Raw genomic sequence first — 26,215 nt, 5'->3', positions numbered from 1 at the left:
TTTCCTGAAAGCTAACACTAACAGACAGTACTGACACAACTTCCTTTTCCATGTCAATTTATCTCAACTCTCTTCACTTGATTTTTAAAGGGTCCCTCAGAATAGCAATAAAACACCAATGAAAGTCCACGATTTCACTCACTGTCTCGCTGATAGAGTGAACTTCTGTTGATACCCAAGCAAACAGCCATACAATGCCTTTAGTCAATATGCACACAGGTTAGATGTTGACCTTACACATTACTCATATTTGTGCAGAGTGGAGTCAGGCAGACGGCAGGTTGTATTTGGTCTGTACTGATCAAATAAATAATAAAAAAAAAATGTTACGAAACACTTCACTTTTCTTCTGGATTTTACCCATTTTTGGTTTGACTCATCTCAGTACAAAAACCAGAGTGCCCATGTTGTTCATGTAAATCCTGATTTAGACAAAAAAAGATTAGTCAAGATTAAGAGTCATCAACCATGATTCAGCCACACTTACATCTAATTCTTCAATTCCATTTCCTGCATACAGACAGGTTAAGCAGAAAACACACCTGTCGCTTCTTGATAAATGAGGTTAAACTGAGGTCTGATAATCAAATTAAAATCTAAATCTACAGTTTACCACTGTTCACTATGAAATATTTTACTATCAGATATTTTACTAAATGTGTTTTTGTTTTACTGTGAAGGCCAGGATTGTAGCTACAGTCATGAAAACACAGAGAGAAAAACTGCAGCAAAAGAGAAGCAATGTTGTTTCTTGCTAAATGTAACCATAAACTGACTATCCTCCTCTAGTGAGTTATCAAGAGCATGTTATCATCCAGGGAAATAATTCTGAGCTCAGGCTTTAAAATATTTCAACAACTTAGACATTAATGATCCTCTGGATGTCATAACTTAGGGAAACTGGGGGTAAGAGTATGAAGTGCATTATGCCCATTATCACAGTATACAGTCTTCACTCTCTGCACGCCTTCACAGAACACCACAGTCTGACATCATACCAAATATACCAGAGCTGGAACACACATAAGCAAGGCAAATTCTGGAAGCATTCAGTGAATGGCCAACCTCCTGATGAAAGATCTATTCTTGGGATCAACATACATACAGGGAGATAAATAAATATTTCTTCTTCAGACGGCTGGGGAGTGTGATAAACCACTCTGCCATCAATCCAACCACTCAGCCGTCAAACCCAACCACCGTGCCACCGAGCTGGCAACCAATCAGGGCCAGGTAGTGACACTTGTGCTCCACGCGTGGTGCCACTGGCCCTCCCCTCTAATAGTGGCATGGGTTGGCCCTGCCCTCTAATGGTGGCATGGGTTGGCCCTGCCCTCTAATGGTGGCATGGGTTGGCCCTGCCCTCTAATGGTGGCATGGGTTGGCCCTGCCCTCTAATGCCCCTCTAATGGTGGCATGGGTTGGCCCTGCCCTCTAATGCCCCTCTAATGGTGGCATGGGTTGGCCCTGCCCTCTAATGCCCCTCTAATGGTGGCATGGGTTGGCCCTGCCCTCTAATGCCCCTCTAATGGTGGCATGGGTTGGCCCTCCCCTCTAATGGTGGCATGGGTTGGCCGTCCCCTCTAATGGTGGCATGGGTTGACATATGTTGAATGCAGCAACACCTACAGTCTGAACTCACCCAGACACACTCAAGCATAATAATACTGATTCAGCGCTCGCTTTCACAGCTCATTTACTTTACCCATAAAAAAACACAGAGAGAAAAAGAGAAAGAGAGAGAAACGAGAAAGAGAGAGAAGGCGAGAGAGACAGAGAGAGAGAGAGAGAGAGTAGCATGCTATCCATTTCTTGACACAAGCTAGAAATAAAGAAACTAAAGGCTACACAATATGCCCTCACTATCTCATTCTTTCTCATACTGTACCACATTTCTAAAGAATGTAAAAGAATACTTTTTCTTCTGGGCACTGGAAAAAGATAAAGTACATATCGTAACAAAGCCGCCGAATGGCGGCCACTAAGGGGGACAAGTAGACACAACTGCTCTAGTCACACTATACCATAACAGCCTTCACTCTTTGCAGACTAACACTGCTCAAACATCTTGCACATCAAAACATCTCTTTCAATAATGGAATGCAGTTTCTCTATCATGCCTCTGGGTTGCCTTAGCAACCAAATTCACCCCCCCCCCCACTCCTTCCCACTCCACACTACCCCCCAACACATCCACTGCTGCAGTGAACTCTCTCATTCCTGTCTCTTTCTCTACTTAGTGTGAAATGAACAGAGAGCAGATGGGTGGAATAAGATGGTGGAAGAGTGGGGAGGGGTGGGGTGGGGTCTCTCATGTCTCAGGGCTAGATAATGAGAGTGCCGCACACATCTTCAGAGGCTGGTGCAGCGCGGGACTCGAGTGAGCATACTTTCATCCACCGAGTGGGAGAGAACCCCGCTGCTCAGTGGCGAGAGAGAGGAGAGAGAGAGAGAAAAAGAGAGAGAGAGAGAAAGAGGAGAATGACAGGAGGAAAATATGAATGGCAAAAAGAAGAGGTGAGTGAGACTTCATGGGAAGCGGTCTGGTATGTCAAGAATGAAAATGGCTCCCCTTGGAGGCCTTGAAAAACAGTCAAGCATGCACAGATAAGGACAAAGTTACCTATCTGTCATTCCTCCCCCCCTCCTCCTTCTCCTCCTCCTCCAAAAACGAAGTGAATATGCACGCAGAGACATACAAATGCTTTTTGACCAGGCTAAAAAAACACTCTTTTCATAACAAAATAACCCAGAGGAGTTTCAAACACATGTGCACTTCCACACAGCATATGCAATATATACATTTACACAATGGCTTTGCAATTTCACTTCTCATGTCTGTGCATTTCGATGTCTCCATGGTACATAGTAGTAAAAAAAAAAAAAACAGTTAGAGTATTCCTTCCCTACTGCACACTGTACAAGTAGACGTAGTACCACGCAGGTGAGACCTGGGAGAGTTGGTTTGCAGATGGCCTGGATAGATGATAGTGCAGCTTGTAGATAAGGCACTGTTACTAGTAGTCGATCAACAGCAGTCCTGGTGTGTCCTCAACAGGACACAAGGGCAAGGAAGGACACAGCGTCTATGTTATGTATAAAGAAGGAATCGGAGGACTTCTGACTCAAAACTCCCAGAGAAGCCAATGGTTTGCTCTCAGGAGAAGGGACCTTGCAAACACTACTGAATGGATCTGGATTGTGGCCTAAAGTCCTTTACTCTGCCGTTGCTCACTATTCACCGATCCTTCTTCATAGATTCCTAGATGGCATTGTATATGCTTTATTATGTCCTGAAGCTCATAACAACATCAAATTCCCCTTTGACTGCTTCCATTTTTAAGTTTTGAGTATAGAGTGGAAAGACCAGTAGTTTGGCAGCATTATTTAAACATCAAAGACCTCTTTACATATGGTTACACATTAATATTATCTCTATGTGCAATCTACCCCATTGCCACTCCAAATCTATGAGTAACTTTAAAGTTTGCAGTTCAGAGACATCTATATATTCGACAGCTGTGTTGACCCACTGTCTCAACCAAAAAGCTCTAGTGCCTATCTGTAGGTATTGCATAGGGACATTTGGGTACTGTAAGCAGAAGCCGAGGGCTGATTCTGAAGCATGTTTTGATGTGTATGCACATGTCCACCAGGGGGAGCACTGTCTATTACAATTGCGCTGGATACAATTGCAGAGGGCAGATATTCACATTTGAAGAACAATCAGTTGATTTGATTTGAAAAAAGGGGGTTAAGGGAACATCAACTGATGGCAATCTCAAGCCGTACAAAATAACAAAAGAAAAACAGACACACAGCCAGCAGCTAGCAATCAGCTCAATGGAGAACGATCAGCCATTTCAAAGTGAGTTCACCAACACCCCATCATTCGCTTGTTTGTATAACTGTTTTTTTTGTTTTCATGCAATGTTCAAAAGGAAAGACAGTAGTTCTGTTGCCGCGGTGCAGGCTATACTCTGCTGATCCTAGAACAGTTGGCTGGATCCACACTCTAAAAGGCTTTCGTCCACGCCCAGTGCGCAGCATGGAGGATGTCTCTGGAAGCCTCTCAACCATTAACAAACATACACACACTCTCTGAGTCCAGGTCCAAGGTTGAGGTTTAGACCAGGTAGATCTCAGCTTGGGTTTAGGCTTGAAACGCCCAGTGCATTTTGAAAGTGGAGCAGAAACTCAGAGCTGAGTCTCCGAGTCTCTTCTTCTACAACTTCTGGCTCAATTCCTTGGAGCCGTCGGGGAATCGGACATCAGTGGGGGACTTGGAGGGCACGTCCGCTGGGGAGGCTGCTTTCTCCTCTTCAGGGGGCGAGTGGCTCTTCTCCGGCAGAGCTGCAATGCTGGGCTTCGCATCGTCTGGAGTGTGCTCATTGGGAATCAGTGGCGCTGTGGTTTTCTGGAGAAATAAAACATTTATGGTTATGGTTATAGCATTTTGCAGACGCTTTTTTATTTTTTTTATTTTATAATTACAAAAAACACTAAGCGAGTGTTCTAACTTTCACTAAGGAGTCAAAGCCACAGAGCATCATAAATGTGTTGATGTGAACCCCTCAGCCAAAACTGATAATACTATTTTGAGATGCACAACTAATTGCAGGATATTCTACATTTGCTTTGCTTGCCATGGAATCTATGTTGGTCCCATCGCCTGATGTCAGCTTTAAGAGGTCCTCAAAAATATGGATGAAGTGATCCATACCATCAGACCTTTAGCCTACAGGAATGACACCACTAACTCTTTCCTTAATTGTCTGTATGAGATAAGGCAACCAAGTGAAAATGCCAACACTTGTCTTGTCTGGAATAAAAGAAAAAGGAAAAAGGGGGAAAAAAATCAAAAGGTCACCAGAAGGCATTGCTTATGTTCTGAAAACTATATTACTATAAAACAACCCTAATTTGGGTTGGGAAACATTTCAACGTGACTGTTAAAATGCTAAAGGACTCCACAATGTCCAGCCAAATGCATTTGCACATAATCAAGAAAAGAGCAACTAATGAATGAATCTGTTGTCTATTGCTTGACCACTGGTCATCCCTCTCTTCTTCCTCTCCTCTCCTCTCTCTCTGTTTGTTCTCTGCCCACCCGCTTCCTCCTGTAATTGATTTTGGTCCTTTCATTTTTGGAGCATGCTCACTATACTACATCCGCTTGCTCTGGCAGCATGCAGTGGCTTGTGTGCCAGACACACAGACGGTCTTGCTTTGTGAACAGTGAGAGAGAGAGAGAGAGAGCGAGAGATAGGGAGAGATAGGGAGAGATCATAAGTGTATGTTTATTTGTAGGTGTCTCTGTATGCGTGTGTGTCTGTGTGTGCGTGCGTCTGTGTGTGTGTATAAGTGCATGTGTGTGCGTGTGTGTGTGTGTGTGTGTGTGTGTGTGTGTGTGTGTGTGCGTCTGTGTGTGTGTATAAGTGCATGTATGTGTGTGTGTGCATCAATGTGTCCGTGTGTGTGTGCGTGTGTGTGTGTGTGTGTGTCAGTTGGCTTACTGTGGTCTGTGGCACAGGGTTGCTCCCCTTGTTGACAACAGTGGAGGCGGCAGGAGCATCAGATTTGGCCAGAGCTGCCGCGTCGTCCAGCACCACCCCTCTCCTGTCCAGCACACTACACACACCGCAGAAACCACCACGCCACATGAGCTACTGGCCTGACATGCACTCAATACCCACAGCAAAGCAGTAGAGCGGAGTATGAACACAGAGAGAGAGAGGGAGAGAGAGAGAGAGAGAGAGAGAAAGAGAGAGGGAGAGGGAGAGAGAGGGAGAGAGATAGAGAGAGAGAGAGAGAAAGAGGGAGAGAGAGGGAGGGAGAGGGGGAGAGGGAGAGAGGGATAGAGAGAGAGAGGGAGAGAGAGAGAAAGAGGGAGAGAGAGGGAGAGGGAGAGAGAGAGGGAGAGAGAGAGAGGGAGAGGGAGAGAGAGAGAGAGGGAGAGAGGAGGAGGTGGAGGAGGAGTAGAACAAGGAAAACCAAAATGTCAAAAATGTAGGATAAGGTAGGATGTGAAATGCACACTGCATACATACCTGGGATAGGGCGGGCCACACAGGACCTCACAGCAGTTCTTAATGATGTTCTTGTGACTGTAAGGGTTCTGCACCCGGTTCTTCCCCGACCACGAGCCTTTGATCTGCGGAAAGTCAAAAGCAGCCTTGTGTTACTGAGCCCCAAAAAGTAGGACAGAGATGAAATCCACCCTGGATTCTGGCAGCTTTATCCTGAGCCCAACAGCTGTTTAGCTGTTTCCTTGTTCTCTCTCTCTCTCTCTCTCTCTCTCTCTCTCTCTCTCTCTCTCTCTCTCTCTCTCTCCATCTTTATTGCTCTCTTTTCCTCTCTCTTTTATTCTCTTTCCATCTCCGCTTGGTTGCTTTCACTTTCACCAAACGACTCCAACTGCTGCGGAAAGACCTCTCCTGCACTTACACTATACCTTACCTAAAAGCACCATTTCTTTCTCAGCCTGTGTTCCTGCAGTGTAGCACTTTACCTACAAAAAGACACGGTGAGGAATTTAAGACACCTTTTCTCCCCTCAAGATCACACGCATATAGCATGGACTGGTCAAGGTTGTCCTCATCAGAGCTCTATCCCTCAGTGTAACGCCTGAATCCGCAGATGGATGTTTAAATAAAGACAGACTCCAATCTGCATACCAAAACACACACTCGGACCAGATATTTTGGAATTAAGTGCTGTCATACACCAACATAAGGGATTTATTTCTTGGATGGAATAAATTCTTGAAGGCACGATGGAAAACAATATTAAAATGGGAATCAGATGGAAGATTAGGAGACATTTTAAGCAAATCCTCATCATCAACTTAGAGTTTCTTCAGCTGCATGAGGGGCTTAATAGAAGCATACAGACACTGATGGAATAAGATGGCCAATTCTGGGGCTTCTTCATGCGTCACTGCACTCCAGCAGGCTCAATACTAAAAGAGCAGTTTTATTTCAATGCGGAAACCTTTTCAAGGCAGCACCTGAACCAGCCACAGCAGTATGCAAAACCTAATGGAAATACCCTCTCCATAACCTCTGTCATTTCATATCACACCACTATGTCTGAAAAGGGGCAAGTGTGTGTCGTTGTGTGCGTTTGTGTGTGTGTGTCTGTGTGTCAGTGTGTGTCTTTGTCTGTCTGTAAGTGTGCCTGTCTGTCTGTGTGTGTGTGTGTGTGTGTGTGTGTGTGTGTGAGTGTGTGTGTGTGTGTGTGTGTGCGTGCGTGCACTGGGCAGCTGAGCCAGCCCTAAAGGGTATTGATATGTCTAAAAACAGCGTGACGGGGCGAGACCTGGCTAAGCCACTCTGGCTGCGTGCCCCTCGGCCTCACGCTGTGACCTGGTGACCAGCCATCCCTGACCTGCGGACAGGACACCGGTCCACACACACAAAACCGGTCCGGCACAGTAACGTTCATAAATAAGTCATTAAGCCCCCATTAATGTACTGCATCCCTTTACTGATTACTGGCTTATTTTTATCTCACCGGTCATCGCGCGGTCAAATTGAACCCTCAGAGAAATGTAAGGGAGGGAGGGAGGCAATCGTGCCGCTGTGTTGGAGTTGTCATCACCCCGTCATTACTGATTAAACCTCTCACACTGGACTGCACACATGCCACAGTTACTGTTCAATGTTGTCTTTTGTGAGTCAAGTCTGTAGCTTTGAGATACAGACAGAAGCTGGCCTTGAGCACCCACTGTAACAGACCACACAGAGCTAAGGGGATTGAGAAGGGGAGAGATAGATAGAGAGATAGATAGATAGATAGAGAGATATAAATAGAGAGAGAGAAAGGAGGAGGAGAGAGAAGCCTGGTTAGCAGTATGAACACTTACGTCTTCGTTGGTGGTCTGGTTGAGGGAGATCAGGTATGTGTGGAAGCCGGTCAGCCCCACCACGGACCAGAGGGTGAAGAAGCACACCACCACCTCCAGCACAGTGACACAAGAGTCAAGGCAACAACAACAACAACCACCACCACAACCACAACAACAAGGTAGCACCCATTCAGCTTCAACCCATCACCCTGGACCGCCATTCAAGAATCCTGAACTAAGCTTATGGTAGTCATCTGTGACCAATGACATACTTCATGTCACCAGCATATATAGTGAAGACATTATGGATATGTTTGTCACTTTCACTGACTTGTTAGTTTGTTTAGTTTAGCTGTCACGTCAAAAGCTTAATACAAATTTTACATTTGACTATTGTGAACATATACTACTCATATAATCAAACAAGAGGTGTCTAAAATGGAGTTGTTCCCCCGCGTGCATGTTGCTTGAACTAGCAAGTCGTCATACATGACCTATATACTGTATATTTATCTGTATATGAAGTTTTCTGCTAACTTCACAAACATTCCATGGTGTGTATGGCAAGGATTAAACTCTGCTCCTGATTAGTTTAGACTGGCCAGCTTAGCCTAATGCAAGAGACATTCTTGGAATTCTAAACAAACGAAAGTACGACTTCCTCCTCAGGCCACCTCTGTTAGTCAAACCAGCCTGTTTGGCAAAACGAAATGTGTAATCAGATTAAAAAGTCTGTCAGAGCCAGTGTCAAACATTTTTAATTTCTCGGCTGGTTTGGCGTCCAGAGGGAGCGCTCTCGTGTCAGACGTGGTTTGAAAGGATATGTTCCAGGGGTCTCCTTCAGCGTGTTCACAAACCCGGAATCCACAGAGCCTGAAAGGGGGGGGGGGAGATGCCATTGGATATGCAGCACGACAAGCTAGTGTTTACATGGTTTAGAACAACAGAGCAGTACACAGGAACAGCCTCTGTCATGCACGAATTGGGCAGTGTCACGCACATGAACACAGACACACAGACACACACGCACGCAAGCACACACACACACACACACACACACACACACACACACACACACACACACACACACACACACACACACACACAGACACACACACACACACGCACACGCGCACACACACACCTATAGCCTAAGGAAAAGCCTAAGAAAAAAAGGGGTTTGGAACTAATCAGTATTGGTCCATGAGCTCAATATACAGTGAGCCAGCTTTTCACTTACGTAGCACCACGTGGACGATGTCAAAGGCAAAGATGTAGATGGTGAGCAGGGAGAGGGAGAGCGTAAACAGGTAGAAGTAGCGGTAGTTCCTCTTCCCCACGCAGTTCCCCACCCAGGGGCAGTGGTGGTCAAAACGGTCTGGGGTGGGAGAGAGAGGGAGAGAGAGAGAGAGAGAGAGAGAGAGAGAGAGAGAGAGAGAGAGAGAGAGAGAGAGAGCAATGGACATGTTAGTGCAGGATCCAAACTATGCAACATTCCAACAGGAGCCTTCCACCAGGAACAGAGAACAGAACGTTCAGTCATTCATACCAGCTGAAACATTTGAACTTTCCAGGTTATTTCAGCTTCAGAAAACAAAGACACAAATAAACGATGGTTTCTAGAGGTTTAAAAAAAGTGAGCTGCAAAACGCTGTGCAAAAATATGAAGGGAAAGCCTCAACACACTTTCAAATCACTGTTTTTAAAAGAAAAACATGAAACCCAAAAAACAAGTCCATCTTTGAGTATAGTGCAACACTTAGATTGAGTTTCCAACATTTGTAGTGAGCCTGGGGGCTTGTGGGTATTGTAGTATCTCAGGGAAAGCCCTCCCTCGGCATCTCTGTCTGTGGCCGCCAGCTCTAAGCTCTGCCAGCAGACAGAGGGAAACGTATGAAGGAGAGTTCAGTCCACCCACGCGGCTCGTCTAATGGAGGGAGCGATGAGCCGAGTGAGTGGACGGAAGCGACAGCCTGCGTCTGTGTTTGGGGACACTGGCTGGAGAGCGCCGCTTTCTTCGCCGCGCGTTTTTTTCGTCTGATGACAGACCGCGAACGGATCAGAGGACTCATGACAAAGCAGCCGAGTGTATCGTACTGCGTCACACTGTGTGTGTGTGTCTGCCTGCATTTGCATCAGAGTGTGTGTGTGCCTGCGTGTGTGTGTGTGTATGTCCGTGTGTGTGTGTGTGTCAAAGACAGACTGCAGCAGGTGCACAGGACTCTGACAGACGGCTTTGTGTTGGCTGTGGCTGGGCAGAGAGGCTGATACTGAGACTCCTCTGTGCTCGCTAATCTCCTCAAACCACTCACGGTGTATGTGTGTGTATGTGTGTATGTGTGTATGTGTGTATTTGTGTGTGTGAATGTGTATGTGTGTGTGTTTGTGAGGGAAGTTCATGTGTGGTGTGTGGTGTGTGTGTGTGCGTATGTGTGTGTGTGTGTGTGTGTATGTGTTTGTGTGTGTGTGTGTGTGTGCGTATGTGTGTGTGTCTGAGTGCAGTGCATGTCTGTGTGTGTGTGTGTGTGTGTGTGTGTGTGTGTGTGTGTGTGTGTGTGTGTGTGTGTGTGTGTGTGTGTGCAGTGCATGTGTATGTGTGTGTGTGTGTGTGTGTGGTGTGTGTGTGTAGGTGTGTGTGTCACCACTACGGTCATATTTGAGTCATCCCTGACTAAATTACTGTTATTACGGAGAAAAATCCAATTACATGGCTGTGTACATAGAAAGCAATATAATAACACTGGGCCAACCTTTAGCTGTAAAAACCTGTGGTAGACAACTACTTCACACAAGTAAACACTCTTGAACTCTTGAGTCAACCTTCATTTAAAACCACAGATTTAACTAAGGGATATTAGTTCAGATCTAACTAAGGGATATTAGTTCCCTGACGGGAACTCAATTCAGTTCTCTATATCTCTGATAGTGGAGAACTGCGCAAATTAGAACTGTGTATATAATAGCCTGTTTTAATTTCAAGTAACCTCTTTGAGGTGGAGTATTTGTGTGGCTAGGATATGTAAGTGTGGAAAAGAAAACACACACACACACACACACACACACACACACACACACACACACAGACACACACACACACACACACACACACACACACACACACACACACACAGACACACACACACACACACACACACACACACACACAGACACACACAGACACAGACACACACACACACACACACACACACACACACACACACACACACACACACACACACACACACACCACTAGCTCACTCACCCACGCAGTTGTCACAGATGCTGCAGTGGGAGGCTCTGGGTGGGCGGAAGATCTTGCAGGTGTAGCAGTACTTCAGCTTCACAATCTGGTTGTTGATCTGGACGTTTCTGATGCGCGGTGGGGGCCGCTGTCCCGCAGGCACATTCCCATTGGCCGCCTCTGTGGAGCAGACAGGAGAGGAGAAGAGCATGATATCTGGATGCTTTGCTACCTACAGACAACACACATACATTCATACTGTAAACCACAATGGCGGTGTCTCAACTAGTGTTATTCCATGTTTGACATTCCTGGGGGTGGGGAAGTTGGTCTGTATTACACAGTTCAGCATCTACAACAAATGTGTAAAGTTCACTTGGCAAGATATAACAACAGCGCAAAAACAAAACATCACAATATGTGCATGTGTGTTTGTGTGTCAATGTGTGCCAATGTGTGTGTTTGTGTGTGTGTGTGTGTGTGTACATGTGTGTTTGTGTGTGTGTGTACATGTGTGTTTGTGTGTGTGTGTATGTGTGTTTGTGTGTGTGTGTGTGTATGTGTGTGTGTGTGTGTGTGTGTGTGTGTGTGTGTGTGTGTGTGTGTGTGTATGTGTGTTTGTGTGTGTGTATGTGTGTTTGTGTGTGTGTACATGTGTGTTTTGCTGGCCTCGTCTCCTCATGTGCGGAAAAGAGCAGCACATGGGAACTCTGGCGCTGTGATAAATGCTTGGTGGGGGACCTTGGGAACGTCACTGCAGACGGCACACGACCACGGCATCCTGGCTGCTGCGTGCTTATTTACGATGATCTGTTATCACAGCGCAGCCTGCATGACGATTTACACTTTTATTTATGTCCTTATTTATGGCTCGAACGCCAAGGACTTCGCTTAATATGACTTCCTGTGTCCGGATATGTCGAGAAAATCAAACAAAGTTGGACAGTTCCGTATAATGCCTTCACGACACTCAGGGAGGCCTTGGATGGCTATTAGTTGACTCTTAATGATGGTGTCTACAGGTGAAACAGGAGGACTAAGCCACAGTTGTTGATTTAAAGTCTATTTTTTCTAGTCTTATCTATTTATTCATTTTGCATTATTTTATGTATTGTATTTTAATGTACCTTCGTCTCCCTCTAGTATGTAGTGTATAACCATGACAAAACATGACCATGCAATCTCGGCTTCGTTGTAAATGAGGGCTTCTCTCAATTAACTTTCCGAGAATGAAATAAAGGTATACTACTAGTAAGTACTAAAAGGTATTTCTATATAAATAGAGCAAGGCTTACCAGTCTCAATTTCAAATGAGATTAAATACAGAAAGACAAGTTAATAATCAATTTTACTGCATGACAGCAGACTTGGAAGATGAAGTCACCATGAGTGGACTTTGGGCCTTGGAACAAACAACGGTGGCAGCACACCTGTCATACTGTAACCTGCCATTCCGTTTGAAACACTCGTGTTTAACAACCTTTATATCAGCAGGGGAAACAAACAAAGCTCTTTTATTTCTTTATTGATTGCAAGCCAAAGGTTTAATAATAGCTCACTTAAGATAGAAAAGTCAGGAAGGAATACTTACTTAAAAAAAAACTGATTACCATATGAAAGAACATCAATGTACTATATTTCTTAATTTGGAATGCCTTCACCCGAACAATACAAAAATACTAAAACAAATAAAACACCAGGGGTTTAACACCATCTGCGGCCACACCTAGAGCCAAACCGAGTTTGTGAGGTCACTGAGGGCTTAGCACACATCCTTCAGGGTTTCCGCGTGTGACTGCACTTCCCTCCGCGCCATCGACGTGTCACGCCCTCGCATGCTGGCCGGCTTTGTATTCTCCCCTCACCGGAAAAAAGGGGCATTATCCTCAGGAAGCCATTCCGTATTCCAGGAAGATACTTCCTCCGATTAGCATTCCTGAAGGACCTGGTCATTAACTAGCTGTAGTGACGGCGGAACACAACAGCCACGGGCTGGTGGTCGCCTGCAGCACGGGAGTGTGTGTGTGTGTCTGTGGAGAAATTCTCTTGCCTGCGCTCAGTCTAACCCACGCTTCATCACAACCACGACGAGCCAAGAATAGTGTGTTAAACCTCAAAGGCAAATCACAGACACATACAAAACAAAACACAGAGAGAGAGAGAGAGAGAGAGAGAGAGAGAGAGAGAGAGAGAGAGAGAGAGCGAGAAAAAGAGAGAGAAAAACAAAGACAGAGAGAGAGGGAGAAGAAAATGGAGTCCTAGAAGAGTGAGAGCAAAATAAGTCAAAGTGATCCATTTTCCTGAGCACTGCAGCACCCCCTGTAAGCTGGGTAATGGAGTGGCACGAGTGCTGCAGGGGGCCAAGCAGACAAACCACACACACACACTGTGCAAACTGAGCCTCAGGCGTGGCAGTGACAGCACCCAACTCCTTATCTATTTATGTTATGATTAATAGCGTCAGCTCAGAGGTTTAATGACAAAGATTGTGCAGCAATGGGCCAAACCTGAACTGCTTAATTGCCAATAGCTGTCACTCCAAAACACGATTTACAAGAACTGTGAGTGTCTTGGTCTTCATATCAACCTGTTGGCTGTCGTAACGAATATGGCTTTGGGCTGATTTCAGTCTTTTCTTCAGTGTCTCGTTTGAAATGAAGATCTTTTCCCCTGTCTCTACTGTCAGTGGAAGGGCGAGTCAAGGACAAAGAAACAGAAATCCACACCACACACACACACACACACACACACATAAATGCTCACAAACACACACATACACACACACACACACACACACACACACACACACACACACACACACACACACACACACACACACACACACACACACACACGTGCGCACACACATTCATGGACATACAAACACACACATTGACACACACATTTCCATGCACATCCAGACATACACACACATGCACACACAAACAACTGAAGTAGAACATTGACAGCATGGCTACTGCAGACAGACAGACATTTTTCAGAAAAGGGTGAGGCTAGACTTAGATATTGATAGATATTGCTTTTACATTAATTCTCCCAAACTACCTGGGATTATGAGTTATGAATCAAAATTTCAATTCAATTTCAATTTCAATTTATTGTGCTTATAGAGCGCCAAAACATAACACATGTATCATGGCGCTTTACAGAATGTAGGCAATCAGAGAAAGAAGGAAAGAAAGGAAGAAAAGGAAAGCAAGAGAGAGGCCCATGGGTAACAGGGGCGAGGAAAAACTCCCTAGAATTGGAGATATATATAGGAAGAAACCTCGAGCAGATCCACGACTCAAGGGCCTGACCCATCTGCCTAGGGTCAGTACATGACAGTAAGGTCTGTATACATGACAAATGCATATGATAGTCGGGTGTAGAGAATAAGACATGGTGTTAAGCACTTGAGCTGAAAGTTACAAGAGGTGGGATACTGAGAAATATTAGCCACCCATAAGATTAGTGGTAGTATCAAATAATAAACCCTTAAAAGAGGATTGCTGATCTCAATGAGTTATTCTGTTAGCAGTTTACTAACCAAAAACTCTGCAAAATCTGCTTTACTCAGTGCTTCTATGGTGTAAAATACTAATTCTGCTTTACTCAGTTCTTCTATGGTGTAAAATATTAATTCTGCTTTACTCAGCTCATTAACACATAGCACATAGGACTTTAATCCCATGTCATGACAGTAACGTAACCATGTCGTAAACATTACAGATTAGATACTGTAATCAAGTCATTATGTCATGTTATGTTATGTTAAGTCGATTACTTAAAAGCCAATAACAAATGACAGGATCTGCCATAAAATAATGTTGTGATGTTGCGTCAGTCTTTGTCTGAGTTAGGTTTGCTTAGTCATGGTTATTTATGTTTTGAGGAGCAGTAGTCTTTAGAGAGCTTCTTTGACCGGGCAAACTTCTTTCACTCTTACTCAGCTAAGCAGAGAGCTGACACACCCTCCAGTGTTCAGAAACTTGTCTCTTTAGTGCAAATCACCCAGCTCTGTGGGCCTACTGAAGAAACAAGTTCGATATACTTATGCAACTGCAGAGTTTCAATGTTATGCTTTTCTCAATTGCGTCATTTTAAAATAAGGTATCTACACTGACAAAGAAAATATATTTTGATCTGATCTATTACTTAATAAATTGGTTGTCTGAATTGTAATGGAATCAAACATGGCACAAATATCTGGTAGGTCCTTTGAGCATGAGTGAACAGCAGTGTTGGCTGGCCAACCTCTGATCCTTACAGATGAACACACAGACCCAGTCTTAGTCACCACAGGGTCACATTGGCATAAATAAATCAACAGAGATGAAAGAGCACTTGATGATGACGCGTTGGCCTTAACAGTAACAGCACTGTAATGCTTTGTTACTAGCTTGACAGGTGTTCACTACGGATAACATCTCAGATCCAGATTCAACCAGAAAACATGTGATTACTCATTACATCTCACTGGGTTTAATTATAATCCTCCTCCAACTGACTGGACCCTTGTTCGCAGCCTCTCAGTTGAATACTTGTTCTCAGTGTCGAGGTCTGGAGAGTGTAAACTGTGCGCTTGGTCAGGCATCTAGCCAGGGCCCTGCGTCCCCTCACACATCCCCCATCCTCCAGGTCTACAAGCGGTAGGACACGGGGTGAGGAGGAGAGGGAGGAGGATGCTCCGCTGATGAATTTAAATTCCCCGTTAAGATGGCTGAGTGAGGGCAGCACGCCAAATGAGCACATTAAAGGGCTAGATTGAGGTTGTGCGTCGGAACTGTAGAGGGTGGATTTCAAGGACCTGGTCCAGGCATCCTGCACTTAAGATGCCAAGAGGGCTTCTATTGGATTGGTGTATTATTTCTCTTAGATGTCTCCTCCTCAGAGGCCCACAACATAAAGGGTGGAGAGAAGAAGCTACAAGAGGAGGAGATTTGGTATTGGAGGAAGCAGCTCACCGATCTCCATCTCGATGAAGGCCGCCTCCTCTGGAAGGGCTCGCGGTAAGACCCCCGGGTCACTGAAGCTGGTCCTCAGCAGCATGGCCATGACGAAGAGGAAGAGGACGATGGCGAAGACGGGGATGGCGGGGGAGAGGTGGACCGCCAGGTAAGGACACCTGCAGGAAGGAAAACGAAAGAGAGGAGGTTAAGGTTATATAGTTAAAGTTGACTGATTTAGCAGACACATTTATCCAAAGCAACAGACTCGCAACTGTGGGAATGAAACCCGGGTTGACCAATGGTGACCTCTGCTCCACCATGCCCACCTTACAAGAGGACTGCCAAAACAGGGCGTGAGGGGGGGGGGGCAGAACCTATATAAAAACTCAGCTCTATGTGAACACATAGTAAACATTTTGATCAGAACTCATTTAACATCAGCACACAGCAGTAAGCCTTCCATCAACAATGAGAAGCAGCTGCCTTTTTCATCTCAAGAGCTTTTGAGGAGGACGGTCACTATTAAAGGCCAGCCAAGGGCTCCAGCTGCAGCCTGCCCGAGAGAGAAAGCATCATGCATTTGGCCATTATTCTCTCTCAGTGCCATACCAGGGGGAGTAACACAACACTCGGTAATTACTGTATTCAGCCAACTACCCATCCACCCTTACCCCCACCCACTAGCACTCTTTCACAGGCATCTGGTTGGTTGACATACTGTATAGTGCACATAATGCTGCGTGCACTTAAAAAGCACTTCCTCGTCAGTGGTGGAGGAGATCGGGCAGAGAGGCCAGGCGAGCCGCAGGACACTGGCAGCCTGCGCAGCAGTCCTGCACTACAGCAAGCGCTATTTATAGAGGAGACAGCCTCTCTCTCTCTCTCTCTCTCTCCTCCACCCTTGCTGAGGGGAGGTGGAGTGGGGGTGGGGGGTGATGTGCGCTCGTGATGCGCTGTGATGTATGGATTAGGGATCGGCGTGGCCGGTGTCTCCTTCCATGTGCGTTATCCCCAAAGGACGCGGCAGCCTCGGAATGAGATTGCTCGAGGACGCTCTGCTGCCCGTGTCCTGCGCGAAACGCTGAACAGAACAATCTCATGAAGTCTGATGGGGGGGGGGGGATTTCATTTTGAGCCTGGAGGACAACAAGCAGAGAGAGGATGGGGCCAGTGCCTTCTCTCATACCTGCTGGATATATGAGTACCCCCCCCCCCCAACCCCCCACCCCACCCCACCCTCCACTCCACCCTCACATCCCATTTGCCCTGACTCATGATGAGAACAAACCCTTGACTGGCTCCTGTGCCCCCGTGAGCAGTCTGCACCACCCACTGCACTACAGAAGAATGGGAGCCACATATTATATCCCAGTCTAAGTGATCTGAAGCCTAGTCATGTCCACTGGAAGAGTGCCAGCGTACTCTGAGTGTGTGTTTGTGTGCGACTGTGAGTGTGTGTGTTTGTGAGTGCATGAGAGATAGAGAGAGAGAAGAGAGAGAGAGAAAGAGATGTGGCAGAGAGCGAACAGTATCAGGAATGTTACGCTGCTATGGTTTTCTCACAGATTTTCAAGGAGATGATCTGTAAGGAAAATGATCCACCTGCCCTGAAAGAATGTTCTGAGGGTACAGGCCAGTGAATCAGCATACCAGAGACGTGGTGGGCCTGTTTGGCAGGTTTGGGCCCCACTCTCCTGTTTCCTACTCTCTTTCTGTTTCCTACTCTTTCTCTCTCTGTATGTCTCTCTCTCTCTCTCTCTCTCTCTCTCTCTCTCTCTCTCTCTCTCTTGCTCTCTCTCACACATACACTCACATACTGTAGACAGCATTGGAAAAACTGAAACCATGAATCCGGTCGATAAAACTTTCCACTGGTCACAGCAGCCTGACAGGAATACCTCTGAGCTCTTTCCATCAAGAACAGCAGAGCAACAATCAATTCCAAAGGAGTGTGTGTGTGTGTGCATGTGTCACGTGTGTATGTGTGCACTTATGTCTTTCTGTATGTGTGTGTGTATGTGTGTGTGTGTATGTGTGTGTGTGTGTGTGTGTGTGTGTGTGTGTGTGTGTGTGTGTGTGTGTGTGTGTGTGTTTGTGTGTGTGTGCGTGCTTTACACATCAGACATCATCAGTTCCCATCAGAGACCAGCGAGCTTCTGGGACGCTGACCGATGACTTTGAGAGCTGGAAGCAGAGAAATCCTCACCTTCCAATGCCATGAATCAATACAATTGAGAGACGATGGTTGAGAAGGTTTCAAAATGAAAGTGTTTACTTTTTTAAATTACCGTGTCAGCGATGGAAAATGTATGAACTCAGCATTTCATTATTGCTCTCTGTACTGCCTGTGGGTGGAGAAAGGTGAGGGAGGGGGGACTACAGGATATGTTTCCTCTATAACCTGCCATGAAAATAATCCAATGCAAAACTAACCTTAATATGTAAACATTGACCAATGGTGCCAACATGGGTCGACCTGGGTTGGTGACAACAGTGTTCTAACTATGGTGACTATGGTGTAAAGGGTTGGGGACAATATAAAGGGTTGTTCAGTTAAACTGGCCAAACTAGTCGGGTTAATGGAAATTGGAACAGTTAACAATGGATCTACCATTTATAATACTGCCAAAGTGACAAAACAAATCCACACACACACACACACACACACACACACACACACACACACACACACACACACACACACACACACACACACACACACACACACACACACACACCCTCAAACAGCACTCAAGCAAATAGGAAAACGACTTGCACAACCACAGCACGTGCTCCAAGTCGTCCATCTTGTTTGCCTTGGCCGCGCAGGAAATGGGGAGAGAGGAGATTGCAGGGGAGTGGACAGAGGTAGCCTGACAACAAGCTCAATCAATACGGCTGCAACTGCTGCTGCCACTCGTAGCAGACCACACCAAGGCCCATGATATGGCTGAGGTAGGGCGGACAGAAAGGTCTAGAAAAAAATCATCACCCATAATTGTCTATTCAGGATGAGGATGCAGGTGATGAGAAGGGATACCATTCACACCTCCACCTTATTAGCACATTCATCTCTAGATATAAACAGCCAAGCCAGCCAATTAACACAATCTAGCGTGTAGCCCCGAGCATTGAGTCTAAATGAGTATGACAGCGGAGAGAGCTTCCTCTGATAGATGGTGATGGCTTATTTTTCAGGAAACAGAAGCATGTTTGCCGTTCGTTCCCTTTGCATAAATACAGTGGTGGAGATAGAAAGAGGGTGGGTTGAATAAATAACCGTCTGTTGCTAAACATGGTGCAAAATGGTCCCTTCCTGATGCAACAGATGTGCTTCCATTATCTGCCAGGATATTTCAATTCCTTCTGCTTCTTTGGGCAAACTGCCACAAAGCTAAGAAAGCAGAGGTTCTCAAATAAACAACTGAGCTAGTTAACCATTAATGAAGCGTGGGCACATCTAAAATATCTAATAATGATCCTGCAGGTTTTGAGAACATCTCCCAGAGTAACTCAACGCCCTTTGGTGCAAAATAAACTGAATCTCAGAAAGAAAATGCAAGAAAGAATGCACATTCAAGGACACCGACTCTGGATAAGGAAATCAGCATAACCAGTCAGAGTGATTCAAAATATCTAGTTTGACTAGAACACCCAGTCTTTCACTTTGGGCAGTCTTTCACTTTGGGCAAACCAAAAACAGCAGCCTTTAGTTTTTCATCTGACCCAATGGAAAATACATATGATAGTGTATCTAAAAAGCAGGGCATTTTGGATGAAAGTCCCTCTTCTACTGTGCAAATGAAGCACATAATGTGGTTATTTACTACTGCAGCAGCAAATCACCAACATGACATTTCAAAAAAGGAGGATTACGGCCAGTTGGTAAACCACTTGGAAATAAACGGAACCTCCCTCTGTAAATGTGTAAACAGCAGCATGAAAGCACCGCAAGCATGAAGGTGTTGCTTTTTCAATGTGAAGGCACCTGACATAATCCTAGCATTGTCTTGAACTTGGAGTGCAACTGATAGCACACGTTGGAAAGGCATTTGCATGGGCAAATGTTACTGTAAGGTCTGATAACAGATATTACACAATGGCACATTTCAAGGTATGCTCTTCAGGTTCTGGAAAATAATTCCACTTGCAATCTCTCGCTAGTCCTTTAAAACAACATTGGTGTCTTCTGACCCTTTAACAACCCATACTAAATCCCTCACTTAAATGTGTGTGGATGAAGCAAACAGATATTATAAACAACACTGACTTTCTGATGACAGTGGAAATGGCTGGGCAAGGCTCATGGCTTTTCCCCTACAAAGCAGGTATCTGGGCCTATGCCTAAAATAACCTGACAGCACTGCAAACGACTTTTGAGAAATCATACAAAAAAACGAAGACAGATATTTAGGCCGGTCTATAAATACATGATAATAACACTTTGAAGAATGCTTCCACTGTGTCAGTCATGTTTGATCATCTCTGCCTGTATGATTAAAACTAAATAACTTTAGATAAAAGTGTAAATATAATAAAATAAATGTAAATGTAACTAAACATATTACTTTCCCATTATTATACCACAACTTGAACCTAAATGTAATGTATGATGAAGCATTCTTCAACGTGCTATTGTTATGTTATGTTATAAAATAAATTCCAGGATTAAAAAAAAAATAATAATAATAAAGGGTGTTTTTGGGTTAGGGTTAAAAACACCCTTCTAGAGATGATTCACCCGGCAAAGCTCAGTGTAAAATGCCATCCTTCCTAACATGAAAAATCACGAGGTCATAGCCTGGAACCTTAGCCATCACCAGCAGGGAAAGGTCTGATAATGAATACTTAATTCTGAATGTATCTATTTAGGAGCCGAGTGAATCACAAGACAGATTAATTATGTAGTGCCACTACTTAGGCATTCTGTTCAGGCCACCACCCACTCTGTACAGCCCCTCTGGCAGCTCGCCTCAGCATCCACCCGGGAGTCATTTCCAGCAAGGAACAGCGGCAATGATGATGAACGCTAAGCACCCTTATAGAACAAGACCCATCCATTTCCCGCACACTTCAAGGCATGCTTATGGGCTAGAGAGCCATTTTGCCTATTTCACCACGGTGACTTTGTGGTGGAGATATTTTCCGATGGCGAAGGTGTTGTTCTGGCAGAGCCCCGAGCATGCTGGGACCTCCAGCCATGACAACGCCCCATCCACCACGACGACTAAAAAAAAAAAAAAAAGCGTGTCAAACGCCTCCCCAGTAAATGAGGCAACGGAAAACAATGAAGCCGTCTGGCTGACTTGGTGCTATTGCTGAACAAGAATCTCTTATTTTCCCCGTGGGAGAGAGCAACCGACCTCTGTAATGAGTCCGATCCACAACTCACACAACACAGCAACTTACCAAATGCCCACGGGTTCAGCGCTAGGCCTGAAGAGGCAGCTTATGGCAGCATAATAGAACTAACATGATTCTATACTCAGGGAAAGGCTGGGTTATGATGAAAATTAATCCTATACATTGCACCCTGTGCCTCTGTTCAGAATGTAGAAAATATGGAAGACACTGTGGAGCTACTGGAAGTACCGTATGGCTGAATCAAGACCTCTCCATGAACAGACACGTGGCACTATTCACCATGTTGGGTCATTTTTTTAATGATTACATTAGGAAACCGAACGGAAATTTGAATCAAAATAACCGCGGTGATGCGATTATAGCCAAAGGAAGACAGCAAACAGGGTAAATTGCATTTCCCCAAAAAATCAATGCTGTGTGCAACCAAGAAGAAACTGAAGCAGCATGACTCAGGCTGCACATGAGAAATAGGAGCGCAACTCTGACAGTCCCTGAGAAACACTGGGAAATAAACACTGAAACAGCAGTACTACCTCTCAATCTGATGCTTCATGAATAGTCAAATGAAACTAGCGAGGCTATTTTCGATTGGGGCAGACTACCAGAGTGTCCTTGCTGACCGCGGACGGCAGACAGGGTCTCCGTGCCCTAGTGCCCCCAGCCTAAAGGGGCCATCGGCACAGAGAGGCAGGCTGGGGACACACCATGGACGGACACTCTTCTTTGGCCGCGGCCAGTCTGCAAGGTCAGCACGGCACAAATCCTCTAGCCTAATTTCACAATGGCAACACAGACATGTGTGTGTGCATACACACACGCACAGTTCTACTTGATGGAGCGGTCAGCCGGTGGTCTAATGCCTCTCAGTTGTTGGCTGTCTTCCACTGCTGTGCTTTTAATCTAATCAATGTTAAGACACACACACACACACACACACACACACACACACACACACACAGACACACACCACAAACATAGACAATTTCCATTTCCAATTCCCACTATGTGCTATGCACAAACAGCACAGCCTGCCTGAGCCAGCCACAGCACAGGAGAGTGGAGAGTGAGCTGAGGAAGAGACCCACGGGCTTGCTGACACACTGCCCCTCTCTCCAAGGCTACTTTATCTCGAGAGCATAGAACCGTGGTCTCTCCCCACGGACAGTAGCTGTAGTCGGGAACTGCATAGGCTACACAAAAGCAGGTGACCACAGCCCACCAAGAGTAACCAGACACTCAGCGCAGAGAGAAACATACTAAGGACACAATATGAACAACTCATTTTTGAACCATGAATTTAGAAGTTGTATATAGGCCACATACAGTGCACACAATGGGTTAATCACTCCATGAAGCGTTTCAGATCCATTAACTCGGCCTGGGAGAGTAGGGAGATCTTTTAGATGCGGCTACTAATTAAGGCGTAATATGTTTGTCATGAGCAGTTTAGTTTGTCCATGTGAATAAACAGCCCCCAAGACTGGGCCCGCCTGTCCCTGCCCATCTCCCACTGATTGCTGAGCGATAAGAGCACTACCCAGTTGTTCTTGGACGAGCGCCAGCGCGTCCACAAGGACACTGCCGCTCTGTTCTCCGATCTCATTTTCAGCTAAATCACAGACTGCATCATCCATCCGATGCCGAAAAACTCACACAAAGAACACATCTCGAATTCAACCAATTTCCCCTGCAAAAGCCTGCCAGCTGGAGTCTCACAGATCATGAACATAAACTCAATTAGTGACACGGACTAAAGAGAAATTTAAACATTGTCTAGAGTTTAGTGTCATTATGGAAAATCAAGTGTAACATTGCTGTAACAAAGCTGCTACATTGACTTAATGTCTTATCTGTTCATTCTTCACATACCACTGAACAAAAAGGCATCTGCTTCATTTATTTTAAAAAAGCAGCCTTAGAAGTAGCATATCCATTACTGGGAAGAGCAAGTGCAGGCTAGGCACCTAGCCAACACATCAGAATATCTCCACTTTACTCGCATTACAGTAACATACTGTCGGCTATCTAACACCATTATGCTACTGGGTGGGTGTTACATCTAAGAGGACTAAGATGGCTCTGAAAAATGGCTTGTGTGTTTGGTCAGCAAGATCTCCAAGGCAATTTTCCATTCCAAGGTGGCATTATAATTATGGATGTCTGTGATATAAGTGTTGCGTACTAACGACCCTCTTGCCATCAGCGTCTGCTGACAGCCTGCAGGCAATGTGGTTTCATTTGTAAGCTGGAAATAGTTGTTCCCTCAGTAGACACACAAACAAAATGTGAGGACGCCCAAGGGCCCAGAATATCAGAATTAAGTAATGAAAACCAGATACACTGGCCTGCGTTTTCACATTAATGATGTTGAATCACTTTAGGATCGACACTGGCCCTGAAGTAGTAAAACACTGAAGACTTTTTAAATCATTTTCTTTCTCACAAAAAAAGACTGAAGACATAAAAAATAGACCTCTCAGGAAAAACAACTGGAGAATCACACAATTCAATGCATGCTGGTCGAGAAAAGAGATCACTCTAATTGAAGATCACAGGGCTTCTGGGATTTCAAATATTTACATTTGCTTTTAGCTTTCATTGATCCAGAACCTCCACACTTCCAAGCACACTAAGTGCTATGTGTGTGTAGAGGTTTTTAAAGATCAGGTTTTCACATATGGGTATCCATCAAGCAACACCACAGTCTCGGCCATCTAGGGCTGGGTCAGCAGTGAGTGTCACTAGTCATCAATTTCCTGACATCACTTAAAGCCTGATGCACATAGGTCGGGTCGGGATCATAGGTTAAACTCTCAATACCCTGATAAATAGGAGATTATATCATGCATGACACAAGCGTGCATTGTCTAATTGCATCAGGATGGGAACGAAAGGAATCATGAACAAACAATGGGTTTTATGATTATCCAACCACAAGCAGACGCCTCTATGAACCAACCAGAGGTGGATATTGTGAAGTATTGAAGATCACGTGTGAACATATGACTGTAGGCCTGTTATGCCAGTGCATGTCTTATAAAATATAAGAAAAATAGAATGTAACTAATGGGTAATAAACCGTTTTACGCAAATGTAGCCTATTTTTTTAATATGGTCTTCTCCCTGTCATCTTAAGCGCATCAGTTTGAGGATGTCAACACCTACTATCCTTGGCAGCACAAAAGACACAACCCAGGCCTTCGTTTGTTTTGATTCCCCATATGGTTCAATACTACGTTACATCAACATAAGCAGCGCAATAACCGCCTTTATACATGCTTTATCTTCATCATGTTCCCGTGAATCGTGAACGCTATTCATATTGGTTGCATTAGTGCATACTCACTCAAAACCGAAGAACAAGGAGCAGGTCCCGATGATGAGGAACAGAGTCAGGTAAAACACGCCTTTCTGTCGGGCCATCATAACGCGGCCGTCACAGCAAAAAGTGTTCTTTCCCGGGAGCTTCTCCCATTTTCGGGTACCCTTTCTGGCTATCATTACAGCCGACATGATGAACAGTGATTACAAATAGTCAATAATGATGAAATAGAAAATATTAAAATCAAATCGTTTAATATTGCTGGGCTAACTGTTTGAGTAAACTGTCAGGAGTGAATTTGTCACAGTCATTGCCAATCGAAATTTTCCAGATATATCGCAAATTCATGGAAATGTCAGCGTGCAAGCAGCCCTACGAATCATATGCTCTTGTAGAATATCGTTTCTTGTCTTCACCATCCGACGCTAGCCTTAGATAGCATAGGCTATAATACCGAGAAGGTATCCAATTCAGTAGCTTTTAAACAGCAAATGTATTTCTTCGTTCAGAAAATGTGGAATTGTCTGTACAGTACTTTAAAGTCACATCATATAGCATGTCTGGTCCTGGATGATAAACGAAATCCATATTTTCTTCTCAATCAAAGTTCTTCTCAATGCGCAAAATCAAGCGGTGGTCATAAATCTCACATTCTGGCATTTCCAGGATATCTCTGTCTTCACCCCAGTCGCGCTGCCTAGGTGAGTAAGGCAGGTTTATTCTCGTAAACGCACGTTGGTAAATCTTGACACTGGCATCAAAAGAGTGGACCTTGACCCGTTGACATTCATGCCATTTCGATGAGACGTCCTGTACAGGTCCACTAACGTGGTTAACAATCTTCTAGCGCATTACACATTTTCACATATTTATTTCAAAAATCTTTTACGTTGTCCTTAATGCTCTATTTCATGAAGATGAATATTCACCCAAATTGCGACAAAAAGATTCCGTATAGGAGCGCTTTACCTCCCCACTGGATGGCAGCTGGGTTCGTTTCTAATCAATGGGAGGGAGGAAACACGCCTAGATTGAAATGTCTTTTCTTAAAGGGATAGTACCTTGTATGAAAGAAACTGAGAACAAAGGCGGTGAGCAACCACGAACGTTTGCAGCTATTGTATTTCTGTACAGGGCTCGCAACAATTTTTACACCAAACTGTATGACTAAAAATTAGCCTATTGTAATTGGCAACATTGTTATACCCTTCCAAATGTTACTCCAACCTTAAAGGCGTTTGCTACCTGCAAGTCATAACATTACAAATGATAGTGACCTATCTTTGCTTGATGGCACATTAAAGCTGGTTTCACACAAGGCATATTTCTGTTGGATATGATATACCATAGGTCATGCGGAGCCCAGTCGAATTGAACATAATAATCCATGCTGAATGGATGTCAGTGGAAATCTCACTGATGCATGGCCACATTGGACCAGCCAGGATGAGGAGGGTAAAAAGAAGAGGCCCGTTCATCCTCCTCTC

At 44.9% G+C, this 26,215-nt stretch overlaps 1 protein-coding gene across 1 annotated transcript; it reads right to left on the bottom strand.

Annotated features, from left to right (window-relative positions):
* Positions 1 to 645: 645 nt before the first annotated feature.
* zdhhc9 (zDHHC palmitoyltransferase 9) lies at positions 646 to 25,713 on the bottom strand. Its single transcript, XM_076292233.1, has 9 exons — positions 24,753 to 25,713; positions 16,058 to 16,218; positions 11,112 to 11,270; positions 9,090 to 9,227; positions 8,676 to 8,722; positions 7,868 to 7,972; positions 6,051 to 6,154; positions 5,517 to 5,631; positions 646 to 4,417 (listed from the first exon to the last, which is right to left on the bottom strand). Exons 1-9 carry the CDS (start codon positions 24,917 to 24,919, stop codon positions 4,226 to 4,228), a joined length of 1,188 nt encoding a protein of 395 aa, XP_076148348.1. The 5' UTR covers positions 24,920 to 25,713; the 3' UTR covers positions 646 to 4,225.
* Positions 25,714 to 26,215: the final 502 nt, after the last annotated feature.

This window comes from Alosa pseudoharengus, unplaced genomic scaffold, assembly GCF_046254945.1.
Source record: "Alosa pseudoharengus isolate Yale_2024_CS ecotype anadromous, Long Island Sound unplaced genomic scaffold, YU_APseudo_1.1 YU_APseudo_1.1_scf_19, whole genome shotgun sequence".
Taxonomy (NCBI): domain Eukaryota; kingdom Metazoa; phylum Chordata; class Actinopteri; order Clupeiformes; family Clupeidae; genus Alosa; species Alosa pseudoharengus.
This window is presented reverse-complemented; position numbering and strand designations above follow the sequence as displayed.

What these genes read in the sequence shown, in the direction of transcription:
- zdhhc9 (XM_076292233.1), bottom strand. Translation starts at nt 24,919, where the DNA reads ATGTCGGCTGTAATGATAGCCAGAAAGGGTACCCGAAAATGGGAGAAG. An exon ending in CATCGTCCACGTGGTGCTAC is followed by an intron (nt 8,723 to 9,089) that starts GTAAGTGAAAAG and finishes CCCCCCTTTCAG; the next exon opens with GCTCTGTGGATTCCGGGTTT. An exon ending in ACCAGACCACCAACGAAGAC is followed by an intron (nt 6,155 to 7,867) that starts GTAAGTGTTCAT and finishes GACTTTCCGCAG; the next exon opens with ATCAAAGGCTCGTGGTCGGG.